Consider the following 22,716-nt stretch of genomic DNA (forward strand, 5'->3'; position numbering starts at 1 on the left):
TGCAAGAATAATGGTTTTTGTTTTACAAATTTTATGACCAATCAATTTCTGGGATTTATAATTTTCATATTTTAACAGAAAATCGTTCATTTTATACTCAATTAACCCATCATTTTATCCATGAAAAGACTTGACACGTGAATTAATGAACAATTACAAATCAATTAATTTCCTAGTACTGTCCCCAGCTGTTTACTAAACACTAACAATCCGGAAATATATGGAAAATTCCATGTAATGGTTCATTGACTACGTGACGCGATTGCATAATTGCTTGATATTTATATAAACCTCGAAATTCAGTCATTTTAGCCAAATCTGTCAATCAAGGTAAGATTAATAACTAATACAGATAGTTCTGGTACTTAAATTTTCCTACAGTGGGTAACTGTGCGAAAAGTTTCTCTTCAGCCCCGTTCTCCATTACTAGATGCTAATATTTACGAGTATCCAATGGAGGTACAAGACGGTGTACTGCTAATCCATCCGAAGTACTTTATTTTCCCGGTACACGTCTTTGTCTTGTCAGAAGTATTGGCAAACGAAATTCATTCCTTAGTATTTGAAAGTTATCATTCGTTAGCATTATGTCCAAAATCTTCACTGATGAGATTGAAAAAAGAGAGCATTAGAGATTTCTCTTTGACAGTTGAATTGCCATGTTTTGAATGTGTCAACTCATTTTCTTATGAATTACTCGATGAAAAATGGAATCGATTCAAAGATTTCCGTCTTAGACTAGCTATTTTAGTTGGATTACATTATGGTAAATTTACTCTATTACCTGGATGACGCCTTTTCTGTCAAGAAGGATATGAAACTGTTTTAATCTTTGCCAATCACGTGGTACAGTGTTTTTATTTTGTTATGTAGTTGCACATGTGATCATCACTCAAGTATGTGAATTTCTTTTCAACTACAGGATTTTACTGTTTGATCATGAACAAATACGTGCTTGTATTCGTGGCGTTGATGCTAATTACTGGGATGGCCACAGTGTGTGAAGGTGCGTGGGAATATTTCATTTATATAATTATTTCACGACTACGGGTCGCAAAAATACACTTACATGTACGTCAAAAAGTAATTAATGTACATCGACAAGAATATCGCATAAAACGTAAAGTTGCGAGATTATCATCATGACTTCTTTGAAGTGGAGGATCGATTAACCGATAAATCAGATTAAACGATAACCGTTTGCCTTGGTAGTTTTCATAAAAGAAATAATGCAACCTCGTATAAGAAAAAATTAATTATAAACATTGACTGCATATACATCGGTTGTAGAAGGTATAAAAATCCCTATTGTAAGCAAAACGTAGCGTATCCTCTCACAATACATAATGCCAATGGAGTGTTTTGAAAAGGAAAGTTTGTGTTTTGGCAGGGAATGCAGCGTGGAGATCATACTACTATCGGCCATCAGCTTCCAGAATGAGAAGTGAGTAACGTACACCACATATAGAGTGGTATTTAACAGTTCCCTTTGTGTTTGCTCTCACTATCGTTTGTTCTAGTTCCCTGTGTGTTTGCTCTCACTATCGTTTGTTCTAGTTCCCTGTGTGTTTGCTCTCACTATCGTTTGTTCTAATTCCCTGTGTTTGCTCTCACTATCGTTTGTTCTAGTTCCCTGTGTGTTTGCTCTCACTATCGTTTGTTCTAGTTCCCTGTGTGTTTGCTCTCACTATCGTTTGTTCTAGTTCCCTGTGTGTTTGCTCTCACTATCGTTTGTTCTAGTTCCCTGTGTGTTTGCTCTCACTATCGTTTGTTCTAGTTCCCTGTGTGTTTGCTCTCACTATCGTTTGTTCTAGTTCCCTGTGTGTTTGCTCTCACTATCGTTTGTTCTAGTTCCCTGTGTGTTTGCTCTCACTATCGTTTGTTCTGTTACTGTTAGTTTTAATTTTGGTTATGTTACTATTATTGTATGTTTGTTATATCGCTATTGTTTGTTTGTTTCTTACATGTATATCGCTATTGTTTGTTCTGTTACCATTGTTTGTAATATCGCTATTGTTTGTTTGTTATATCGCTATTGCTTGTTCTGTTACTATTGTTTGTTTGTTTCTTATATCGCTATTATTTGTTCTGTTACTACTGTTTGTTTGTTTCTGATATCGCTATGGTTTGTTTGTTTCTTATATCGCTATTGTTTGTTCTGTAACTATTGTTTGGTATTTTTTAAGTTACTGTTGTTTGTTTGTTCTGTTACTGTTGTTTATTTGTTTGTTCTGTTACTATAGTTTGCTTGTTATATCGTTATTGTTTATTTGTTTTATCATACTTTCTTGCATTTATAGAAACATATACCCGTTGGAGTATAAGTAATACTCACCAGTGAAATGGTCTCTAGCAATGGAAGGCATTACTTGACGAACAATAATATCATTTAGATTAATAGAGAAAATTCTTTCTTTGGTTTCTCAAACGGAGATGAAGGCCGCAAAAATGCAGAAAAATTTCTACAATGTTTACGATCTTAATCTCCCATTTAACGAACCGAAGAAAGCCATTTTATCATTAGGTTGAATGCTGCTAATAACTGCATGACATTTTGCATGATGGAAAGTGAAGATAACGAACAGTGATCAATCTAATAAACTCCATATAGAAAATAAAATTAAGAGTAGGACAAACGCGGACCCCTGGACACACCAAAAAAGGGATCAGGTGTCTAGGAGTAAGCATCCCCTGTCAACGGGTCACACCAGCCCGTCCGTGATACAACAAACAATACAATATTTTTCCGGGGTGAAAATTTTCAATGTTACCCCCAATTACAGACTGCACGTATACAATGTCACAGTTGTGTGCATACTTTCATGTTTGGTTGTTTCATCAGTATTGTGTTATGTTACCATTGTTTGTTTATCATGTCACTATTGTTTGTTTATTATGTCACCATTGTTTGTTTGTTATGTCACCATTGTTTGTTTATTAGAGGGCGAAGCCCTCTGACGGCCCGAAGGGCCGTGAGAGCGGAACTCTCCCTAAAGGAACACGTATATACATGTTTAAAAGGAAAATATAGAAAACTAATGAAAAATTAAACCACACCTATGGAACTTGAAAATTTTGGTTCCAATGGCTTCGATTCAAATACTAGCGCATGGACATGTATTTCTCCATGTTGAATCTCGTGTACCCAAGTTCACGTCGTTCTGAGATGTTATAAAATCCGTAAAAGCATGTAAATCTTTTTTTCTAAATCATATATAATCACTCCTCGATTAACGCGGTTGTACCATGTCTTCTATGTTTGTGAATTTGCTAAACACCGACGCTGAATATGACGTCACAATTCACTGTTTACATCAGTTGCATAGAGTTTCCCGCGATTAATGAATAGACGAATCAAAAATGTCAAAAGCTAGAATACTTTGATTGAGCTCTGTCCTCACACGTTAGATGCTAACTTCGGGATATTTTTTGTCCATTTATGGATCTAGATACTAATGCCAATACTTTTTGCTTCGCCCTCAAACATGGTATATTATCTCACTATTGTTTATCATGTCACTATTGTGTTTTTATATGTCACTATTACTTGTTTATTATGTCACTTTATTCATGTCACTTTTTGTTATGTCACTATTATTTGTAATTCATGTCTATTTGTTATGTCACGTTTGTTTGGTATGTCAAGTTTGTTTTTATCCCACATTTTTTTGTTGTGTCATATTAAAGAGCAAGTAAGATGCTCCGATAACAATACATGGATCGTTGTTAGCAAATAAAATTCATAAACTTACATTAAAGATTTTGTACAATGTGATATTGACCATCATTTTCTGCATCACTTTCGGTCTCTGCTAATTCAATACTTATCTGAATCCTTGTTTGTCCAAAACAGGTTTTCGATCCAGAAGCAGATTCAATCCTCGGTCTCGATCTACCGGCGGATGGGCAAGACAGTTTGGGCGGCGGCGTTGACCCGCTTCATGACACGTGTCCGAGCGTGATCAGACTGGGTTCGTTACAAGATATTCTAGCTTTGTTTATGGACGTCAAGAAATTTAATCTCATAGAAAAATCATATATTTTAGGTAGTCTTAAATGAACATTTAATTTCTAGGAACTATTTGATTTAGAAAACAAATCAAAAAAGCAATTTCACACGTGGCAAGTCAGTGAATTAGTTGCATTTTTAAAATTGAAGTTATGATACAATTCAAATGTATGCAGTTACATAAGATTCATAAATGTAAGACTTATTTAGATTAATTAACATGTACTAATATCTAAATTCCTTCTATTTCAGGTTGAGGCTGGTCTATATTGTTATCCAATACCTTTTCTATTTTTGTAATAAAATGTTGACTTCCTTTATTTCATTTGTTATGTCTTTTTATTTCATTTTCGGTCAGTGTTATGATGGTGTAGTTTGGGGAAAGTGATATATCGGTTATAAATTTTAAGTAGTACAAAAATTAAAATCACTATAGATTACCAGGCTTCAATTCTGACACCTACCCAATAAACTTGAAAGTGGAAACATAATATGTATGATTAATTGTGATTGCCAAAAAATCCGCGTGGGGCTCGCCTATCAAATGTTTCAAACAATATATATATATATATATATCTTTAGCATTTCCGTGACGAATTTTGACACATAAAAAGATAGTATATTGTTTCAGATTACCTGTGCCCCTTGGTAACTTGTAATACTAGACACTGTCACACGTCACCCTACATATAGATGCATTCCATGAAAGAATGCGCCATTAAATCGTTCAAAATTTAATGGATTAATCAAATTAGGTGATTTCAATGATTGTTCTGTAAAACTTGTTTCAGGTGGTTGATATTCTAGCACAATTGATATTCATTCTTGCATATTTCTTCTATTTGAATATTATGAATTATCATTAAATAAACCTACTTCATTTACCAGGTTTATTATGCATGAATTATTCGTTTAATGAGCAAACAAAAACCACAATGACACACCACTTTTTATGCAAATTCATTTACAGTTTGATTCCGAAATACTTCCACGCATTTTGTTATATTTTCTAAAAGGGCCAAATTAAATTCCATCTGTTTCATCATTATTTTGTTTAAGTAAGCACTACATTATATTTCTGTAATGGAGAATAAACTTGTGAAAAAGCGAACAGTGAACAAACTCCCCGATAAACGATACAAAATTAAGAGAAGGGCAAGCACGGAACCCTGCACACATTCGATCCAGTGATAGCTCGTAGACCTTTTTAACGACAATATATTAAGCGAAAGGTTGAAGGCCCTGTGACATTAAGCGGGAATAATGCATCGGCATAATGGCTCTCGTCCGTTTCAAACTAGTCAATATCAGTAATACATGTATATTCCTCTTATTCGCCTAGCTGGGTAGCTCAGTAGGTTTACATGTCAACTGTTGATCTGTAGTTCGTACGTTCGAATCTAGCAGGAGTTTTCATCTTACTGTCTACTAAACTGCATTTTTTCACTAAATCAGATAAATTTGAAACTTTTCAATTTCACAATATCATAATTGTACACAATCTCTACTTTCCATCTATATAAGATTTCTCTGATGTGATATTCATTTGTCAGTAGCCTGCCTCCATTTGGAAAATGATCATCCCCTTAAGTGATACACAGAAACGATATGCAATAAATATTCACACGCCGCATACTACATACGTGCTTTGTTTTGTCATGTTATAATAATGAATTCTGTAGCGTAAAGACCGAATAGAAATTAAAGAACATTTGATTATATAAACACGTTTCTTGGCAAAGGGATAGAAACGAAAGTAAATAAGGTAAACAACGATATTGTAAATGATGATATTTGCAGTAAACTTTTGTCTATAAAATATGAAATGGACGTAGTCTCCTTTTTCTAAAAGAAACAGGTTTCTTCCACCCCCCACCCCCCCCCATAGTTTTATCCATATTTCGGTGGAGAATGAAGAACAATTTCAAAAGAATGATTAACGGCAAACTAACAACTCAACTTTATGACAAACAGGATGATTTCAGCTTCTCTATTCTCTATCGCCAACTTCCCATATCTATGTAGCAGTCTCCCATTATTACCTGCATATGGTGTGAGTATATATCTCAACTGATTCGATACGCAAGAGCTTGTTCTGCGTATGATCAGTTTTTAAATCGAGGCAGGCTACTGATGAACAAGTTGATGGTACAGGGGTTTCAACAGTTTCGTTTAAAGCCAACATTTCGCAAATTCTATGGTCGTTATAACGATCTAGTTTGCCAATACAACCTATCATTGGGTCAAATGCTGTCTGACATGTTTCATACCGATTGTTGGGCCGTTCTTGGCACACTGATTTTGACTACAGATAACTCCATTTACCTGATCAAGATATAAGATTCACTGCTGGTGTGACTGGTCGACAGGGGATGCTTACTCCTCCTAGGCACCTGATCCTCCCTATGGTGTGCGTTTCACAAATTTTAAATTTTATTTAAAGAACTTACGACTTCCGACCAAATTTACACACTGGAAACTTTTGTTGTTGAAAATATTGAAAATTAAGCCTCAGAAAAGTTTACTTCATTCATTTAAAGTAATAACTGTGTAATACAATTTAAAACTTGCGACTTTGCCGTAAGTTGTTTTGTAAAACCGGGCCCCTGACTCTACCGCCGGTATATCCAGCGGTTAGCTGTGTTGCCCAACTCTATTTTTTTCCTTTCACAAGTTATGAGTTATGAAATTTATCACTGTTCGTTATCTTCGCCTTCCATACGTTTTTCGGGTGCAAATAGTAATTTGAATACAAGATTTGAAGATCACATGACGTATGTTTAATTTTAGCTGGTGATACACGTGGCAAGTTGGGAGGGAACCGTGTACTGGTAATTGAGATAGACGTAAGAGAGAGCGTAGTACAGCTTGGAGTCCTTCTGGTAGATGTAGTAACGAGCTTCCTGCTCCGTCTGGCAGTGGGTGTGGCCACACCTGGTGAGAAATAATTGTCAACATTAATGTGATGGAGTGTTCGCATGGCCTCACTTGGTGATAAATAGCTACCACCGTTAATGAGTTGGGGACATTCATGTGTAGGGTGTTCATGTGGCCGCAACAATCATCAGGGATGTTGTGGGGTGTTCGTGTGGCCACGCCTGTTGATAAATAACTATCAAGATTAATGTGGTGGAGACATTCGTGTTACCACGTTAACTTTCGTTCACATAAATCCATAAGCTCATGGGAACATTTTGGAATAACACTTTTGGAAAGTGAAGAATTGTATAGCCCTTATACCGGTATGATGTTACAATTATAACTATCAAAACACAAGTATTGGGGACGCACTTGGTAAATGAATACTTGCATATTCTTACCAACGTTTATCTGTTGCTGTAATATGCATCATATTGCATATATGATAAACATTTACACAATGTAATATAGATTTGTATATACTTACATCTCTTAATGATTTATCACATTACACACGGTGAGGAAATTTAGAAAATAAAGATCTGAAGATTATAGACCAATAACCTGTCTTGTCATTACACATTGTGAAATTAAATTTAAGTATATATGTACTGTTATCAACATGAAACTAACACCAAAAGCAGTTCTGTAATTCCTGAAATACCTACATAAAGATTGGTTAGTATAATTTTGACCTTTAAGTTCAAAAATGTATTCAATGTTTTTATTATCACACCTGTCGACATTTCATTGATCAGAGATGTTTAGGGCTAAATCTAAAAATGATATTTGATTTATTTCTTTATTCAAAACACGACAAACGCTCAAGGGGACGTCAAACTACAAATATCGAGTTATACTTATAAGATAATTGGGGAACGGAAATTTGTCCCTCATATAGAGTTTAATTTTAGTTATAGGATTTGACATCCGTCATCTACAAACAGTAACCGTATCCTGCTGGTAATCCTAAGACCGTGTCTTGAAGCACTGAACCAAACTTCCAATCTTGCAAGTTAGTCCTATGATTTTGTCTTGAAGTATTGAATTAAACTTCATATCTTACATATAGTCCTATGACGATATCGTGAAACACTGAATTAAACTTTGTATTCATGGCGGAAGACAAGTTTGATGGTGGAAACTCAAGAAGGAAGCCGTTTGTGTTAACATATTTTGTGCTGCCTATCAAAGGATGAGAATTATGACAAAACCTGTTGTGCAGACGATAATGAAACGGATCCATAGATATAAGAATATTCCGACTAAAGTCCATTACATGTACATCTGTATACAGCACCTCTTAAACCTTTAGTGAGAAGATTCTTAAAACTAATGTCGGATAACAAATAATGATGGCTTAATGATCGAGATGATCGTCTTTCTTATAACTACAGGTCATTGCTGCCATTATATGTACTAGTATATGATACGCTGTATTATTGAAATATATAAAGGTGTGGTACGCAGAAACCTGTTTGGTTCAACGCCCTTCTCTAAATAATACAGTGGTCATTTTGGCGAAATCACGTGATTCGCAGCCTTGAATAGTTAGCGAATCCCTAAAAGGAACCTACTTCTTGTAACAAACATATTTGTAAACCCTGTGACCTTAAACATTACAAAGAGAAACCAAACTGACTCATGAAAAACAAATCAATACAATAATTAAATATGTTAAAAAAAAAAAAGAACCTGAGAAAAAGGAAAAAAAGAGAAGTTGTCGTGCATGCAGTGATACGTCACGACCGACGTCCGTGTAATCCAATCATACCACTCATCTATAGATGTTTGAAAATAACCGCCGGTTGTAAGGTATAAATGGTGAAAGAGACAATATTTTGTACTTCAACAATTTAACACATGTATTCCGAATTGAGGTGGGTTTTTCAACTTCTAAATTGAGGAGGGTTTTTTTTCAAATTCAAAATGTTGCTTTACGAAGGTTATAGTATGCACCTTTGGATTGCATTTCAAATACTGTGTTGTGAAACCGGAGTGCTTAACTATCCCAAATCAACTCAAGTAGAGACTTCAAATTTTCATATTGCAAAGAATTTTTTTCAACATAATTTGCATTCTCTTCCACAAAGTTCTCGGTACTTTCTCTCCGAAAGGAGAGAATGCGTAATATGATGACAATCTAGATTAACTATTATGCAAATCGATAGCTACGGAACGCAGAATAATATGCCTTTAATTACATTTAATCACTGACATTGGATAACCTTTCTCTCTTATGAAAGGTGAAGATAACGAACAGTGATCAATCTCATAACTCCTACAAGTAATACAAAATAGATAGTTGGACAAACACGGACCCCTGGACACACCAGAGGTGGGATCATGTGCCTAGGAGTAGTAAGCATCCCCTGTCGACCGGTCACACCCGACATGGGCCCTACATCCTGTTCAGGTAAACGGAGTTATCCGCAGTCAAAATCAGTGTGCCAAGAACGGCTTAACAATAAGTATGAACCACGTCAGATGACATTTGACCCAATGATAGGTTGTATTGACGAACTATACAAATCAAGGTTACTCAGACATGTGAAGAAACAGTGTTTAGAGGGACATGGAATTTCATTTTATCAATACTATCCGATATATGCCACGTTAACATCACTCACGTGTTCATGCCACCAGTAGAGGTCGGCTGTTTGTTCACCATGAAGAAGGAACCCGTCCCCTCCGCCCAGTATTCTCGTTCATTAGACATGGCGTAGGAACTTGCAGACCAGATGCCACGAGAACGGGCATTATTGTAAGCCTCTGTGATCTACAATATTTTTAATATCGCTCTTCTATATTCGGTTGTATTTCTACTCAAAATTCTCTAAAAATCTTCCACGCTTAGTTACATTGTTGTAGCACCACTAAAAGACATCCATTGAATAATCATCGGAAAAAATACTAAAGTTTGTGTACTTTGCAGTAGTAGTATTACCTGAGTTTTGATTGATGAGGGTAAGTGACTGTGGATTGTGTGGGCGAATTCGTGTACGAGGATGTTGTTTTGATGGAAGTATGGGTCCCGCCCATTGCACAAGAGGTTATCCTCCAGTATACAACAAGTGTTTCCGCCCACGCCGGCTAGGGTATTGTACTTTCGGCCATCAAAGGTACATGTCGCAGCACAAGAACCACCACAATTATCTAAGAATAAAAGGTCGCTAGTAGCGGTATAGGCATGGAATAGATCAATGTTGAATATTGTCGTATAGGCATGGGATAAGTCAATGTTGAATATTGTCGTAATGGAAAGCTGGAGACTCCACAAGTAATACAAAATAGAGCGTTGTGCAAACACGGACCCCTGGATACACCAGAGGTGGGATCAGACAAACACGGACCCCTGGATACACCAGAGGTGGCATCAGACAAACACGGACCCCTGGATACACCAGAGGTGGCATCAGACAAACACGGACCCTGGATACACCAGAGGTGGGATCAGACAAACACGGACCCCTGGATACACCAGACGTGGCATCAGGTGCCTACGAGGAGTAAACATCCCCTGTCGACCGGTCACACCCACCGTGAGTCTTATATCTCGATCAGATAAACGGATTAATCTGCAGTCAAAACGAGCATGTATAGAACGACTTAACAATTTGTATGAAGCAAGTAAGACAGCAGTTAATCAATGATAGGTTGTACTGGCAAAGTATATCATATTAACGAGAACAGAATTTGCGAAATGTTGATTTTAAACGAAACTGTTGAAACTCCTGTAGCACCAATTAAATTGTCAGTATCCTTTCTCGATTAAAACATTGATCATATGCAGATTATGCTCTCGCGTATCGAATCAGTTGAAAGACATAAACACTACATTCAGGTAATAATGGAATACTGCTACATTAATATTGGAAGTTGACGGTGGAGAAGCTGAGGTCATCCCGTTTGAATTAAAGTATAGTTGTTAGTTTGCCGTTAACATATATCAAACTACGAAGCATATGTGGAGGATTATCTGGTGTCTTTTTTATCGAGTCAGATATAGAAGACTCTCCGATGTCTTTTATATTGTATTTACTGGGATATATCGAATCGACATATGAATGAAATCGAGTGTCGTTAATAGATAAAACGTCGTCAAACATCTTAATGTCGCATTGAGGGCCACAACAAGTAGAAGTTTTAAAACAAATTCTGACTTTAAGTTTTAAGAGTACAAAAACAGGTCAGCTAATGAAGGACCACAAATTTTGCTCATGGGAATTCCAACAGACTGTTAGAAGACCTTTTCACCAAGGACTACGTAGATGTTGTCAACGCAGAATCCCAGTATATTTTTGATATTGACTTCAGAGTTCTTGTGCATAGAATCAGAGTGGTATTTAACAAGGTACTGATCTGGAGATATAAATATTTTGGAATTCCATTTTAATTGAAGAAGCCTAGCCTTTAATTTATCGTGAGTAATATTGGAATGTTTGCATATTATTTTGACCATCTGCACCTGCGTAGTTCTGAGTAAGATTGTTTCTATTACTTTTTGCAGTAAACTGTAGACCTCTGTTATACTTCATGGATCTTGGGTTGAACGAACTTCGATGTATGCCAAGTTCCTTAGATTTAGTGTGATTGATTGATGTTTTTGCGTCACACTCAACAATTTTTCAGTTATCTGGTGGCGCCCATTTTTTATTGATGAAGAGAGAACCCAGATACAATGTACCTGGGAAGAGATCACCGACCTTCCGAAAGTTAACTGAAAACTCATTTACCTGCGCGAGCGGGATTGGAACCCGCGCCGACCAGAGGTGAGAGGCCATGTGATTTTGAGCACGATGCTCTAACCACTCGGTCACGGAGGCCCTTTTAGCTTTAGTGTGATGTTTGGCTTTTCTTGTCAAGTAAAGACACCCTACCATATCTCCTAATTAACTTTCCTTATAAGCTAACACGTCCCTTGATTTGAACATATTTGAATCTCCTTCCACCAATGGCATTTTGCGATGATTTTACCGAAATTGACCCGATGATTATGTATATGAAATTTAAAAACAGACGACTGACAAATAATCGAAAAGGCCCACTTGTGTAAGGCCCACTACTTAACTAGTTAATCTACTTCAAACTAATAAGGCTCTTCCTTTGAATAATTTTATCACCATTCAAATCACTAATTTGCCGTTCTAGAAAAGTTGGTATTATAGATTTGTTTGGTTATGTTTGTGTTTAGGCTGAAGTCATATAAGAGTCGGAAAACTTAAAAAGGCGGACTGAAAGAAAATAGAAATGTATTTGTATTTGAAGAAAAACATTGTCAGATGAATTACTGGTACACTCCGGTCTGTCCCTCTCAGAAGCATATGCCGGGAAGATGGTGATGTCTTGGCCGTGAGCGAAGACCGCGACTTTGGCGCTCCTGACTAACGAACTAAAAATGGTGGACGGCATGTGTGTGGTCATTCTGGCTGCTATTAGGGCCGCCTAGGAAATGAAAAACATTCATATTAAAGATACACACTGGATTCTAGGGCCGCTTAGGAAATGAAAAACATTCATATTAAAGATATACACTAGACTCTAGGGTCGCCTAGGAAATGAAAAACATACATGTTAAAGATATACACTAGATTCTAGGGTCGCCTAGGAAATGAAAAACATACATGTTAAAGATATACACTGGACTCTATATGTATCGGGACTATGAGAGATACACTATCCTCTATTGGGGCCCCCTGGAAAAGAAAAGAATCTTATACGATGGTCCCCATAAGGGTTGTCTGTGTCTATCAAAGATACACTATCGTCTGTTGTCAGGGCCGCCTGGAAATGAGAATATCAATGTTAAAAAAAACACTATCGTCTGTCAGGGCCGCCTGGAAATTAGAAGTGTTCACATTAAAAAAGAACGTTGAAATAAACAGAAAAAGAAGAAAATACACCTTATGAGATTGATCACTGTTCGTTATCTTCACCTTTCATCTGAAATTATGAATATGATTCAAAATCTGTCTTTGTTTTATAAGTAGAGGAATATCATTGGCTTAAAGCCACGACTTTGTAACTAATTAGTCGACAATTCTTGTTTAATACCGTGGGTGGTAAGGGAAACCTACACTTTGACAACATTAATATTAATTTAGAAGAATTAATATTAGACAAATGTACAAAATACATGCAATTCATTTGATTATTATTTGGTTCTTCTTGGTGGTTTCGTTTTTTGCAATTCAAATGGTTTTTTTTTTCATTTATCTTCACAAATGCATTTAAAATAATTTGACAAAAATCTATAATATCCGAGAAAAGGCTAACTGTGCATGACTTACTAGTGATAGGAATCATGTCATCGAACTTTGTAAAGATTTCTAGACATTTTGACATATTTTGATTTCTAAACTGTGGTATCCCATGGGGATCCGGGTTATGATAGGTCCTCAGTACCCCTTGCTTGTTGTAAGAGGCGATTAAATGGGGTGGCCCTTCGGATGAGACCGCAAAATCCGAGATCCCATGTCATAGCAGGTGTGGCACGATAAAGATCCCTCCCTGCTCAAAGGCCGTAACCTCCTAGCATAGACGTAAATTTTGCAGCCCTTTACTGGCAGTGGTGACGTCACCACATGACAGGGACGTTAAACAATATACAATTAATCGATCTAAGCTGTGGTCTTCCTCACCAGGTAGTGTCCTCTCTCACTGACCGATGAAGTAGCCTCTACGGTCAGCCAGTCCCCTCCGTACCTCGTGTTCTGTATGTTGCCATTCGTGCCCACGTATTTGTATTTTAAAGATACGCGCTTGCCATGGTAACTAGAGGTGTTATTGCTGGACAAGGACAGGACTTTAATTCTGGAAAATTTCATGTCTTCGAATATATGTAAAAATAACCAAAAACAACAACAATAAGCATGGTCCATTCACTTCTACGACATTCTCTGTTTAGACTATATACAAATTTCCTATGTCCATATATCAAATGTTTGCACCGGTAAAAAGCGTTAAATGGTATAATTATCCAATGGATCCGAATACAGGATAGAGGAGTGTGGGCGGCGAAAAGGGTAAAAAAAATGTTGGTGTTCTGAGAGTCCGACATGATTGGCAATTTTGCAGGAATTCTGTTTCAAAATATTTACACATATATAATGATTACATAGGTAGACTCGCTCAATCTAGCGTTAATTCAAATAACGTCTAACTTTTCTGCACGCCATCTAGCGTCAATTCAGTTAATGACTGTTGGTTTTGCATCAGTGATCGTTGGTTTTGCATTGGTTATCGTTAGTTTTGCAACGGAGTCGGTTGATTTTATTTGAAGCTGGTTTGTTTTGTATTTCAGTATGTTTTTGAAAATTAATTGTTTCTTTTGCATGAATGTCCTTTTTACCCTTTCCACCGCCCATAAAGGGGTTATGGAATAAGCTGATAGGATATTATTTTGTTCACAACTCACCCGTGCTGCCTCACCAATTCCTCCTGTTCTGGCGTCAATGGCGGCAAACCGCATGTGACTAATATAGAACATAGAGTTTGTTTAAACAGGGACAAGTAAAGATTGTACCATTAAGTCAAAAATAGAGTTGTATGACTTCATACTTGCTTACCACAAAAACACAGAAACCCAAAGAAGATCTGTCTCATTGCGGTAACAGAGGAACACTATAATAATACTGATATGTCGATCTGTTTTATATCTTACATATGTAGGTAGGTGTACAGTAATCTAGATAAGAGGGTCACAAATAAGTTTGCAACGCTTTCAATAAGTGGATGAGGCATGATTTGTATCTACTGTGGTTAAATATTGAGGACGCTTACCAATGATAAAAGAATTTTAAAATTATTGTGACATGTGTCCTCAGGCACCATCAGAGGTCAGTGATCAGTAATTTCAGTGTGGTGTAAAATAGACCTTGCTTGCGTGAAAGGCTAGATAAGGTTGGTCGGTTGGTTGTTTTACTGGTACGTCCCGTTGAGAATCTTCCACTCATATTGCGACGTCATCAGCTGTAGGTGAAGTGCCACAAATTTACACTTATGCTCAGCGCTCGGGGCCGTAACAGAGAGTGTTCTTTAACGTGCCAACATCTGCTGCGATACGGGACCTCTGTTTTTAAGGCCACATCTTTATAAAGTTTTATATCCAAAAGACCCGTGATTCTCACTATGAAATTACGAGCGTTTTGTGAAAGTGCAATTACTACCTTTTTGACGGAACCATGATCGGGGCTCGAAGTAGCGACATCCCGGTTACGAAATGAACACTTTAAATTACCACTGTGTTACTACAACCGGCATTATTTAAGGGATATTACTTAGATGACTAGGTTGGTTGGTGCTCGGTGCTTACAATCTTTGAGCAACAAAGGTTCTTTAACGTGTCACACCTGCTGTGACACGGGATCTTGGTATTTGCCGTCTTATGCGATGGACCGCCCCATTTAGTCGCCTCTTACGACAAGCAAGGGGTAGTGAGGACCTATTTTAATCCAGTTCACCACGGGAGTAGATGACTATGTAATATCAACTAAACAATGAAATAATATCAATTAACTATTCTAGGCAGATGAAACCACTGAATTGTTTATTTTAAATATCATTGAAATAAAAAGTATTGTCAAAACTGCCCCCTCGTTAAAGAGCGAAACGCCTGTTGAACCGAAAATCGTTTATGACTAGAAATGTTTTAAATTACACTCTCCATTTCCAAAGCAGTTTTAAAAAATTCAGTATGTCGTCAATACGGACATTAAACATCAAGGCCCGGTTTATAGATTAAAAAGCAAGCCAGTTTGAAGTCAGTTGGAAGGAATTTACATTGGCCAGGATAGGCAGTCTGTCGTCTTTTGTATAGAAACCAAAACGTAATCGTGTCCTCCCTTGAGCTGTGAAAACTCTTTGCATTATGTCCTGCCTGACACTGGCGTAAATGCGGACAAAGTAGAAGATATTATATTAAATGTAGTTCTACTTATTAACATTGTGTCCCTTATCAAATTCAGCGAACGCATTTCTGTTCACGGAAATTCAGACATTAGGTTTTGAGGATCTTGAAGTTGTGAAATCAGCAATTTTTAACTGAGTTATACACTCTTTATTCTCATAAACCAATAACTACATGGTATAAAGATAATTTTACAAAAAATTTTACAAACCTTTTTTTTTTTTTTTGTTCATGGCAAGGTGTGCATATAATAAAACATAGGGAAACAAAATATACAATTCATAAGTGTCATTCGGGAGGACACACTTTTGTATAAATAACTATCAATATGCACAAAATTCTCAATTCCTTTATCTTGTGTCACTTTATAACATTTGCTCTACCTAAAAACAAACTTTACAGAAATTCATTCTTTTGATTTGTTTAACTTTTAGATTTAAATCATGTCAAAATTTGATACGTAAGTAATGAGTTTAATAGTTTGGTATGTCGTGCATTTACAGACATGAAATAACTTTGTGCAGATTGTACGTTTAGACTGCGTAAGACACTTACAAAAAATTGTAATCTGCACCGAGTTGTTATACCCAAGTACATACTTTATGCTTTAATCTATCACTTGATAAATGAAGGTTTTAATTTATCTAGCAACTGAAAAGAAATGTATACATATTGATCAGTCAACCACAAGGTAAATTACCTCTTCGAATTAAACTCAAATAATCAATTTTAAACCACATGTATATCAGTGCGGGTAAACGCAAAAAAGGGACTTTTCAGGAAAACTCAATTATATATTAGCTCCTCTGCAATGTAATGACCCTGCACATTTTCTGGAATAGTTAATGGAAGAATTTAGTAATTTACCAACAATGTTTAAGATCACCAAGGTTGTTAATTCAACAGTAGAGTAAAGGCTTGGATGGATGATCCTATTAAAATATGTTTAAATAGTTCTGTTTCTTCTTTGCGACCCAAAGAAACATTTTATTGGTGACCTTGACTTTTGCCAACTGATCCTGACTTCATGTATAGTTTTATCAGAGCTTGTGAAGTCCCTCCATTGTAAAGCTTGGGACAAATAAGCTTGTTTTTAATCTTGATCTTAGTCTACTCTGGGTCCTAACGCACGTACTCCCTTAATGGTTTTCATTTGCCCCAACGTAAAAGTGATTTAAAACGTCTCCGTCATATTTCCTGTTATTAGAAACTACCGTACTAATTTGGAACTAAGCAATTTTCTTCTAGATTAGTGCACTCGTTAAACGTGGAAACAACAAAATTTATTCTAATGTGTTTGGAATTACATTACAAATGCCATATAGCAATCCAACTGATTCGAAAAGCGTACTTTTTCTTCAACTCCGTGGGCTTAAGAGATAATCTTGCACTAATATTTGTCAGTTAATTTGGTTTAACGTCGTAAACTGTGATCAAAATTCGGCAAACAATGACTGAATATTTAAAACTATTGTTAACAAGAGTAATAGGCACGGTCAGACTTACTTTTTGATAAGACCTAAATTTGTCTAAAAACTCTTATAAAGTTTAAGGACGAGAGGTGTTTTAGATTTGTATTGCTTGTAGGAGTTATGAGATTGATCATTGTTCGTTATCTTCACCTTGCATTTGTGATCGTCAGGCCCGATTCTTCCGTAATCAATGTTTAAATAATGTTCAATTGTCCCAGTTCTCTATTCGGGTACAGTATACCTGTAAAGAAAAAAATATATACCATGAGGTTTCTTCACAATGTAAATCAAATATGAATTATTTATACGAAATGCATGAAAACCATTTTCTTGAAAGTCTATAGGTAAGTTTTGAGACATTTCAATGTGTTGATGTTTCTCCATTGGATGTTAGTACAGATATATCATTTAGCATGAATACCAGAGAACGTCATCACAGATATCCGTTTTAGTAATAACAAGAGGCCCATGGGCCTAGAATCGCTCTTCTGATACATTGTAGAACAGGCAAAAATTCTCACTAACCAGGATTAATCAATTAACAAAGTTTGATGATGTTAAGTCAAATAGTACCTGAAAATTTAAATGTAACTGTCCAAAACTAGGTCACGGTGACCTACTTTTGGTCGACACACTGAAGACTCAAGATGCATCAACTGACAAGTCAAATAGTATTCAAATATAGCCGTCAAATTCCAAAAGAAGGCCACAGTGACCTACTTTTTGGTCGACACACTCCAAAGACTCAAGATGCATCAACTGACAAAGTTTGATAATTAAAGTCAAATAGTATCTGAAATATTCAGATATAAACGTCAAATTCCAAAAGTAGGTCACAGTGATCTACTTTTTGGTCGACACACTCTGAAGACTCAAGACCCATCAACTGACAAAGTTTGATGATTGTAAGTCAAATAGTATCTGAAATATTCAAATATAGCCGTCAAAATCCAAAAATATGTCACAGTGACCTACTTTTTAGTCAACACACTCTGAAGACTCAACATGCATCAACTGACAAAGTTTGATAATTGTAAGTCAAATAGTATCTGAAATATTAAAATATACTCGTCAAATTCTAAAAGTAGGTCACGGTGATCTACTTTTTGGTCAACAAACTATGAAGACTCAAGATGCATCAACTGACAAAGTTTGATGATCCTAGCTTTCATAGTGTCCAAAATATGCATCTAAAATTGAAAATGTGATATTTGAATATCTGCAAAATTCAAAAAGTAGGTCACTGTGACCTACTTTTTTTTTTATAAATATGTTTTGAGGCCTCTAGACGCATCCACTTACAAGGTTTGATGATTCTAAACCTCTCGGTATCTGAAATAACAACCTAAAATGTATTCATAAATGATTAGCCATAAAATTCAGAAAGTAGGTCATGGTGACATACTTTTCACATGACGCAGTTCAAGGTCCCATGATCCATCAACTGATAATTTTTGATGATCATAGGCTCAAAATATGCATCAAAATCCATTTAATAATTACAATGTACCTGCGAAATTCAAAAAGTAGGTCACCATGACCTACTTTTGAGACAACATAATATTAGGTCCTAAGATGCATCAACTGGCAAAATTTGATGATCCTAGTCCTTATACTAAGCAAAATATCAAAGTTTTAACAAAACAAAATTTAAGGTCAACTTTGAAGTGACCTTGAGACCACACCCTTTGCCCCAGGATGATGCCTTGAACAATTTTTTATCTACAACCGATCCTCATCCTTATGCATAAGTTTGGGGATAATTTGCTCAGTGGTTCTTGAGAAGAATATTTTTTTAGCAACCACTACTTTTGTTTGCATTTTCCTAATTATCTCCCCTTGTTAAAGGGTCACAACCCTAGTTTTAGTACAAATGAAAGCCCTTGGGCTAAGGATATCCTGTGACAAATTTGCAAAAAGAGATATAGCCCTTTTTCCAAAAAGTTGACGCACGCCAGACATATGACCATATGATTAGCTCTTTGAGCCTTCGGCTTAGAAGAGCTAATAAAGACTGGAAAAATATATTTTATTAAATCCATTGCAAATCATTTCTCTTAATTGGAGTTATCTTTCCTAGTATCTTAACGTTCCTAAAAATACTAGCGGAAAAAAGAAACTGTGCATTATTTAATCTATGAAAAAATAATACAACATAACAATGAACAAAGTTTATTTTTTGTAATACTGTTAACAAATGTATTCGTTACAACATTTCATAATCCATTAATGTTAACGTCGAATAACGTCAATTTCAGCACACTCGAAAGACACTGGTATTCGAACTTGTATTAACAAAGTTAATAACTCGTGTGACCACCATTTGTATTCACGTATGTTTGACAACAGAGCCTCATTGATGCGACTAAAGTGTTCAGAAATGCTTGAGGGATGTTGTTCCAGATGTTGGTTAAAACCTGGCCTAAATCAGTCAATGTTATTCCACCCACACCATAACGCTACCTCCACCGAATTGTCGACGTTGCACAACACAATCATCCTGGTACCGCTCCCCAACGCGACGATACATTCTACAACGGCCGTCACTGCTATCCAAATGAAATCTGGATTCATTAGTGAACAGAATATTGGCCCAGTCTTGTATTCTGAATTGCAGATGTCGTCTGCAACACGCTAGTCTAGTGATACGATGACGTTGGAGCAGTATTGGGCGCACCACTGGACGTCTTGGTCTGATGTTGTGTTCGCGCAGACGATTAGCACAGTTCTTGGACTGATTGGTCGAAGTCCAGGAATGCTACGAGCAGTCAAACTTGCTATCTGGAAACGATTTCTCAGGTGCACAACTCTAATGTGGTTGTCCTGTCGACGCGACGTCACACGAGGACGCTCAGAACGTGGTCGATCCCAAGTGTTACCAGATTGTTGGAAACGTCTCTATAATGAGTGAATGGTGTTCCGATGAACTCCAAAGTGTCTTGCTACGATATTTTGTGCCACTCCAGCTTGAAGCATCCCAACATCACGATTACGTTGGTTTTCGCTGAGTCGTGGCATGACAGAAGGGTCAATTTTGTCAAAACTAAAGTGCTTTCCTTAACGAATAGTGTCCAAACAAACCTTATACACTTCTTATTCCAAACAGTATTCGCCAGTAAAACTCGTGCGTACGAACACTTTAATAAACAACATGTGTTCACTAACCATGAAAAAGTCCATGCATCTGAGTCGGGTACTATCCGATATTGTTAAAAAACATCATCTTTATCGATTGTTTAGATTTTATAGATATAAATATAGAAAAATTATACTAAATTTCATAATGCACATTTTCTTTTTCCCCCCGCTAGTATATATACTATTCTAATCTAATATGATTCCTTTCTTATATATCTATTTATTCTTCGGTGGATTATATTTATATTTTTGTTTCGTAAATATTTTTTAGTCGGATTGAGTAAGGCTTCTACTGCGCATTGGACTGAGTTGATTTCTTTTGTAACATAAGATAAGTATTGGCTTACTTTTAAGTATACATATTGTAGGTTACCTTTCAAACTAAAACGGAGAAGTATACATTTAATTCCTTCAATAGTTTTGTATGGTATCAGGAGAACTCGTAGCCAGAAATTTGGGTACGAATTCTCCTGGAGAATCATCAGGAGTTTTAGTTTTTAATTTTTTTGTTTGTTTGCTATATTTCGACATAAAGATGATAATAATTTAGACAGGTCCATATGTAATTGAAGAGTTGAATTTAGACCAACACTAATTTAGAGATTAGTTTGCACTCTTACTTTGCTATGCCTTTTTATATTTTTTTTTAACAATATGTGCCAAGTTTTAGGGTACTTGATATTCTATCATTGCTAAAGCCGAGATTTGAATTTTTCACATAAATATATTCTTTGAAGAGAAGTCTCTAATCAAAATCATTTTGATGATTCTACAATGTTCGTTTTAAGTCTAATCAATCTATATGATCTTTATTTACTCCTATAGGTATGGTTCATACTGGAATGGGTCCGTCCCATGTTGTGAACTTTTTAATGTTTATAACATTTTACCAATAGATCCAAGTACAATAAAGAAAAAGGAGAAAGAAATCCACCCATCCTTTCATAGACAAGCTTCAGAATCTTGCAGTTCTGCATTAGCTTCGGAGTATGAAGCTGTTCAACAACATGAGCTAGAGTGCAGTTTTGATGCTGGGTGGCAAACCAGAAGGTCTGGGTGGCAGTATAGCAGTCACCCTGGTATGTAAACAATCTTTATTATCATTTACATTAATAGATTAAGGTTTTGACTCTTGTCCTAGCTCTTCCAAACCATATTAATGATATAATTAAAAAACAAACTTCAATTGTTATACTGAAATTGTATTGATGCCCCAGTTATTTGAGACTCAGGGGCATATAATTTTTTTTTTGGCCTCTGTCTTTTATGTCTGCAAAATCTTTACCCTTGGCCATAACTCGAATGTTTATTGCTAAGGCTTTCATATTGCAAGTGTATTCTTCGTGTTTACTATATTGTTGTTGCTCATATTCAATTCTAAGATGTCTTTTTTGTGTAGTACATGTGATTAACTTACAGGAGTTTAATGAACTCTGAATGTCTGTGTAATGAATTCCATATTTGCACCTCGACATATTGTATTTACAGATCAATAAAGATGCATTATTATCTCCTAGGAGAATAACAAAGAAGAAGACAACGGCCAAGGATAAAAGAAATCTCTGACAGAAAAGAAATAACTCAAAATGCAGACGGTTGCTTTTAAAGGTAATTAACTGATCGGATAAGGAAACATTGACCTTCACACACTACCTAATCAACATCTTCTGAACTATCTAGGGTAGAACTTTTATGTTTTTTATATCGATTCTTTATGGCAAGATGTCAAGTTTCATCAAATGCATGTACCTTCATCCAGTTCTGAAGAAAAGTTATCCCACTCCTTAATATTGCAGTAAAAACATTGCCAAAGCAATTCTCTGCCTACAAATGATTACAATAAGCCCAATTAGTGTATCATGATCAACTAGAAAGAAGGAATGAATAAAATCACAGTATTTTACAACATGAGTTATCTCCCTGTACTCGAAACCCTATAACCTATTGTAGTAACATGTATTTTTATTGTCACCATGATGTGCCTGTCAGAAAGATACAGTATATACATACATGTTTCCATTTTATAATCAACTGAAAATAATTCACCTATATGTTAGAAAAAGAATACAGCTAAGGCAATTAAGGAGGAACAGACTTATCAAAGCTTGTATTTAGATATTCTGCTTTGTAAATGATGCTTGTTTTTTTTTTTTAATATATACTGAAAATTGAGGAAATACCTGTAAGATAAAATGTTTGCTCACCTGAATTAAAAGTTTATGTGAGCTTTTCTCTGTCTGTCTGTCCATCTATCTGAAACATTATTGATT

The 22,716-nt window shown here is 36.0% G+C and overlaps 1 protein-coding gene and 1 long non-coding RNA gene across 2 annotated transcripts; one reads left to right on the forward strand and one right to left on the reverse strand.

The window, feature by feature from the left end:
• The first annotated feature begins 257 nt into the window (after positions 1 to 257).
• On the forward strand, positions 258 to 4,329 carry LOC125652459 (uncharacterized). The gene is made up of 5 exons (XR_007361582.1): positions 258 to 330; positions 923 to 1,006; positions 1,391 to 1,444; positions 3,854 to 3,971; positions 4,262 to 4,329. It is a non-coding gene; the product is annotated as an uncharacterized LOC125652459 (long non-coding RNA).
• A 2,437-nt stretch (positions 4,330 to 6,766) lies between these two features.
• Positions 6,767 to 14,605, reverse strand: LOC130046264 (uncharacterized). Its single transcript, XM_048881591.2, has 7 exons — positions 14,497 to 14,605; positions 14,346 to 14,403; positions 13,570 to 13,741; positions 12,220 to 12,373; positions 9,876 to 10,084; positions 9,559 to 9,707; positions 6,767 to 6,943 (listed from the first exon to the last, which is right to left on the reverse strand). The coding sequence occupies exons 1-7, from the start codon at positions 14,531 to 14,533 to the stop codon at positions 6,796 to 6,798; spliced, it is 927 nt and encodes a 308-aa protein (XP_048737548.2). The 5' UTR covers positions 14,534 to 14,605; the 3' UTR covers positions 6,767 to 6,795.
• Between the last annotated feature and the right edge of the window lie 8,111 nt (positions 14,606 to 22,716).

Source organism: Ostrea edulis, chromosome 5, assembly GCF_947568905.1.
Source record: "Ostrea edulis chromosome 5, xbOstEdul1.1, whole genome shotgun sequence".
Classification (NCBI taxonomy): domain Eukaryota; kingdom Metazoa; phylum Mollusca; class Bivalvia; order Ostreida; family Ostreidae; genus Ostrea; species Ostrea edulis.